This window comes from Helobdella robusta (genome assembly GCF_000326865.2).
Source record: "Helobdella robusta unplaced genomic scaffold HELROscaffold_4, whole genome shotgun sequence".
In the NCBI taxonomy this organism is placed as follows: domain Eukaryota; kingdom Metazoa; phylum Annelida; class Clitellata; order Rhynchobdellida; family Glossiphoniidae; genus Helobdella; species Helobdella robusta.
This window is the reverse complement of record NW_008704902.1, coordinates 4,974,858-4,981,034: the sequence shown is the minus strand read 5'-3', so window position 1 is coordinate 4,981,034 and position 6,177 is coordinate 4,974,858. Positions and strand designations below refer to the sequence as shown.

Genomic DNA, 6,177 nt, shown 5'->3' with positions numbered 1-6,177 from the left:
TTAAAAAACGTTGGTAAGTGACAATAATTTACATAGCTTACACTATTGCACTAATATACTTACAATTGCATTGTCTTGATCAATTTTAGTTGAAAATAATTATAATATGCCCTCTGCTGCTGCACTATTAAATAATTATAGTTGCCCTTATTTTTAGTAAAGTTTAATAAAAAAATATGACATCGCAATACCATTGTGAACATGGATATATATATCCATGATTGTGAATCATAATATCGAAATATTACAACGCTTACGACCAAATTTTACTTCGAAGTAATTTCAACTTTTTGTTATCCTACATTAAGTTTGATTTTGCATTGTTTCCTCATATCCAAGGCCGTAGCTGGGAGGCTGCAATTTTTGGAACAATCATTAATTATTTGTTTATTTTAATGCCTATCCGTTAAATTGCATGGTAAAATACTTGCAAAAAATGCATGGAATTTTATTTTAATGCTTATTTGTCAAATTACATGTTAAAATACTTGCAAATGTAATTGCATGAACGTTTATTTTAATTCCTACTTGAATGCAGTGGCGTCACTAGGGGGGTGCGGGGGGTGCGGACCGCACCGGGTGACACCCTCACAGGGGGTGACACCAAAATATCACTGTATATGTTTTTATGTCCCTCCATGAAATTATTCTTATCATTAATTCAGCCTAACCCGCCCAGCGCCCAGAAATGTATTATGAATAAAATTTTTTTCGTTCAAATCATTTTTGTATTCTACATTTATACCATTCAAATTCGACGTCCGAATTATTAAGCGCCGCGGCCGAGCACATTTAACTTGTTCGTGTTTATAAATTTTGCTAAGAATGCTGTATGTCTATGGGGTGTCATGAGAGGGGTGACACCATGAGTTACCGCACCGGGTGACACCAACCCTAGTGACGCCACTGCTTGAATGCCTACTATGTAAAAACTATCTCTTTAAAAGAATAGCGATTCTATTATGTTAACCATGGATATATATATATATATATCCTAACCATGGATATATATATATATCCATGGTTAACACACACACACACACACACACACACACACACATATTAAAAATTATTAAATAATTGATGAAAGTTAAAAAGATGTTATGATTTATTAATTTTTTAAAACTTTTTTCAGTATTTTAAATTTATATATTTAAAAAAAATTAATAAAATACAATTTACTTTTGTTTATATAATTTTGTTGGGTTTTTTTATTTTGTAAATAAAAGCTGATTTGATTGGATTTGTGGTTTTTTCCTTGATTTTAATTATAAAAAAAGTATTCCGACAGCCCTCGAAAAATAATCATGACTAGAGTCTATAACTGAACCGAAATACATTTGTCTAAAAAACTACCCTCTTTTTTGTTTTTAATTTATTTTATTTTTGTTTAGAATCATTTTTTTAACATTTATGATTCCGATTCGAAGCTCTTAGTTTACATTTGATTTGGTTACCCATCCTAACAAATACTAGAACAAGCGTCGATTTTTTGTGTCAAGCTACCTGCGAATGAAGGCCGCTTGATCAAGAGACGAACTTTATTCGTTTATTTCATAGGTTAGATTACAATTGATGAATCAATTCATTTATTTATTTTTAATTTAGCATTATTTCAACCTTGACTAGCTCGCTTCATCACTGTGTTTTTGTTAAAAATGAAAATAAATGTTAATGTGTGGTAGTCGTTCATATATTATATATATAATTATATATGTATATATATAAAATTTATAAACATATATACGTATATCCATTCTGATATATATTAGATATATATATATATATATATATTATGAATACTAGTAATATCGAAGTTTAATTTTAAGCAGTTTAGACAGCATAGAACAACGTAGAATAATTGAAATAGATATGAGAGTTTGCGTGAAGATGGTAGCGAAAACAAATGTAAACTAGAAACCGCCAATATTGCATATTAAGCAAAAAAAAACAAGAACGATGGAAAAATAGTTTTTTGAACTGTTTTCTGATTTATACAACCTAGTGAAAAAAATAACAGCGACAAAAATGTTGATTGAAAGCCTGTACAAATAAATAATAATTTGCTCTACTTAATTTCATAAAATTATAATATTTATTTATTTTTTTAAATTTATATTTATTTTTTCTTATTTTATCATTTTGTGAACTATTTTTAATTTTTATATTTATTTATTTATTTTATTTTATCAATTTAATAAGCATAATTGATTGCAATTGCTAGAATTTCTGTTGAATTTGTATGTACCCAGATGATCAAATATATATAGACACAGACATATATATTTAAACACCGAAAATGGAATAAGAATACCGAAACAAACTTTTTTGTTCTATCATGCATAAAATAAGCAAAAATTTTGGTTTTGAACCCAAGGAACTTGAAAATGAATTACGATCAACCGTTAGAAAAATCGAAAAGTTAAATTGAAGGCTAACTAGCGCCGAACATGCTGTGATTTTCATCAATATATATATATATATATATATATATATATATATATATATATATATATATATATATATATATATCTTGTCGAGCGTCTCCAGGAGCCAATTATAATGGATACCTAACAACTTTATTACTGCTTTTTCTTCCGGTATAGTTTATAATGCATGGTCCGTAGTCGTTGGAAATTTTTTTAAATAGAGTGGATTTTTAGATCTTTTACGTTAATTTGTTGGCTTTTTACAATACTTTTTACCTTATTTATAAATGATCTATGCCACATAACTACATCAGCTAAATTTTTATTATTTACTGATGACACGACTATATACTTTCATACTAAAGAACCTAACAAAGATTTAAATTTTATCAACAATGAAATTCAATCCATCGCCAATTGGTTTACCTTTAATGATTTAATAATAAACTATACAAAGTGCACATATATGATATTTGGACCAAGAATACTAACCAATTGTATCACAGACTTAAATATACAAATCAATGGTAATCCCATACATCGATCGAGCTCAACAAAATTTTTAGGTATCTTCATCAACGATAACTTATCCTGGGACACGCACATTAATTTTATTTCCAAAAAAATAAATAAAACAATAGGTATATTATATAAAATTAAAAATAAAATAACAAAAAGTGTATTATTAGAATTATATTATACCCTTATTTACCCAAACCTAACGTATTGTAATTTGCTGTGGGGAAACAGTCCAAATTTACACTTGCAACATATTTCCGTTAGCCAAAACCGTTTCATTCGTCTCTTTTTCAATCTTCATCCTCGCTGCCATATTTCTAATTATTACAATATTTTACAAATTATGAATGTTAAAAATATCCACTTGTATACCTTAGCTCTTTTTATGTTTAAATATGTACACTGTGAACTCCCGTTGTTTTTTAAACATTTCTTCAACTTAAGAAGCTCGATCCAAACTAAAGTATTAAGGAATGCATCAACTTTTTATCCCAGTTATTCTAGATTGAAAATAATAAATAATAGCTTAAAAATTTCTGGTCCAAAAGTTTGGGATGAAATTATTAACACAGAAATTAAAAATATATGTCAAAAATATTTATTTAAAAACAAAGTCAAAAAATTTTTGATCGAGCAAAATACTTTTTTTTTAACTTGATATCAAAAAGGCAATCATATTTTGTATGTATGTGTGTGTGCGTGGGTGAGTGTGTGTGTCAGGTGTGTGTTGGGTGTGTTTGTGTTTGTATGTATCATAGTAACCCTTTCTTGAACAACATTTATTTACATTTATTATTTACTAGAACAAGAATTTCTTATCATTTGGCCAACTTATCATGTGTATACGGTTTTCATATGTTTCCATAAATGATATTTTTAATACGTAATTGTAGTAAATATACTTCATATTTAAATCATTATGAATTTTTATAGGTATGTATGTATCTGTGTATTCGGGCAGCGTGTTTTAGGAATATGAATTATGTTGGGCTTGGTTGGGTCGTTAACAATCTGTGAGATTCGATCAAGTTCGACGAAATATGTATGTGTGTGTGTGTGTGTGTGTGAGTGTGTGTGTCTAAGGGTGGGTATAGGTGCGTGAGTGCGTGTGTGTGTGTGTGTTTGTGTGTGAGCGGGAGTGCTTGCGTGAGAGTGTGTGTGGGTAAGTGTGCGTGAGTTTGTTTGGGTGAGTGTGCGTGTTTATGTGTGTGTGAGTGTGTCTATGTGTGTGAGTGTGTGCATGTGTATGTGTAGATATGTGTATATATGTATATAAATATTGTATTCTAGGAGCGTTAACCAGGGTACAGCGGGGGTGTATGTGGAGGGGCACATATCTATGTGTAAGATGTCCATTCACTAGGCTGTTCCCTGAGACATGTGGCCACGCCCTATATGTGTATGGTGTGTGGCCATATTTATTTATGTGTCTATTTATTTGAGTGTGTAAGTGAGCGTATGTTTGGTTTCCAGATCATTTCATTTCATCGATTCTGTTTCTTCAGTTCTGTATAACAGTATTGTGATATGAATTGTAGTATGGTGCGTGTTTGTAAGTATGTGTGAGCGTGAGTTTATGTGTATGTATTTCATGACATTTCTGTTACATCTATAGTTAGAAATTTTAGTTAAGGGTGGCCTATCCACAAGTTTATCTTTTTTGGTCATCCTTCAAATCAAATAAATAAATAAAATATATATATATATATATATATATATATATATATATATATCTTGTCGAGCGTCTCCAGGAGCCAATTATAATGGATACCTAACAACTTTATTACTGCTTTTTTTTCCGGTATAGTTTATAATGCATGGTCCGTAGTCGTTGGAAATTTTTTTAAATAGAGTGGATTTTTAGATCTTTTACGTTAATTTGTTGGCTTTTTATAACGTAAGGGTAACTGTGTGTGTTGTTTGTTGCAAATATATAACGCCTCATTTTAAAGATTAACGAGCATAGCCTTCTATCAAGAATCTGATAGCGTACAAAAAATAGTTAAAATAATGTAAAACTTGAAAAATTCCATCAGTAAATAAATTACAGTTTGGTCATTGAAAAATAAGACGTAAAAGATGGTGACTGAAAGTTAAAATTTACGACAACGGTTAGACAATTTAAAATTGCCTAAGGAATCAATGGCAAATGAAAGAAACGATTGATTTGCAGGAGAAACTTTAAACAAACATTTTTTTCATACAAACTAAGTTTTTGAGCTCCAATAAAGCTGCCTTTAATCTACTTTTCGGTGCGACAAGATGCTTCGATCAGAAGATTTTATTCTGTTTTGATTAACCTTGTGCTATATTTAGTTTAATTAACAATGGGTCGAATCAATGTTGCGTTTTTGTTTTTTGAGTGGTTAACATTAGTGACACTCCAATATGTTATGCTAATTATAAACATTAAATGCATGTCGAATGAACAGAAATCCAGTACATGTTTGAATCTATAATAAACGAACAGATTAAAACTTCAAACAAAAATGGACAGTGAACATAGAGAAAAATTGAGCTCCATACATAGGCCATTTTTAGTGAAAAATCTTTGTTTAACAGAAGAATTTTTCGTAATATTGCTCGAGACAAAAACTATGACAAAAGAACTGATAGAAAAAGTTCAGGTTAGTTGTTTAAAAGTTTATCAAAGTTGTATAGTAGGACAAGCTAAGCAAATTTTTTTAAATTATATCACCAAAAATGCTTGTCAAAAATTTTTAATTAATGACGGTTAGTGTGATTTTTCACTTTTTCAAATTTTTCATTTGAACAGCTTGATAAAAGTGATCCCATAAGTTGCTTTTTGGATCATCTTGTGAGAAGAGAAGACTCAGCATATAATTGTTTTTTAGAAGCACTTTTAAAAACTTCGCAAGAAAATATTGTAAAAGTGTTGGAACCAAGGTTCACTTACAATAACAGTAATTGCACTCGTCCAGTAAATGTTAATATATTTTCATTATTCACTTAATATTTTCTGTTTTTTCTCTTCATTGAGTTATTGAGATTTATAAAGATTCCATGGCAGGATTTTGATCTTATTTTGATTTAAAATAAACAAATATGATTTCACCAAACACTCTGCCTCGTGGTACCGTTCATAGTATCGGTGTTTACAGCGTGAAATTGTTTAGATGGGTTTTGTGTTCGTTTCTTTTCAGTATGGTCAGGCTTTGTTTACAAATGATTTTGAAACAGTTTTGAGCTGTATACATTTACGCCATCT

At 29.7% G+C, this 6,177-nt stretch overlaps 1 protein-coding gene across 1 annotated transcript; it reads left to right on the top strand.

Moving 5' to 3' along the window:
• Positions 1 to 5,437: 5,437 nt before the first annotated feature.
• HELRODRAFT_162585 (hypothetical protein) lies at positions 5,438 to 5,922 on the top strand (the record flags this gene model as incomplete). The annotated part of the gene is made up of 2 exons (XM_009024750.1): positions 5,438 to 5,575; positions 5,725 to 5,922. The coding sequence occupies 2 exons, from the start codon at positions 5,438 to 5,440 to the stop codon at positions 5,920 to 5,922; spliced, it is 336 nt and encodes a 111-aa protein (XP_009022998.1).
• Positions 5,923 to 6,177: the final 255 nt, after the last annotated feature.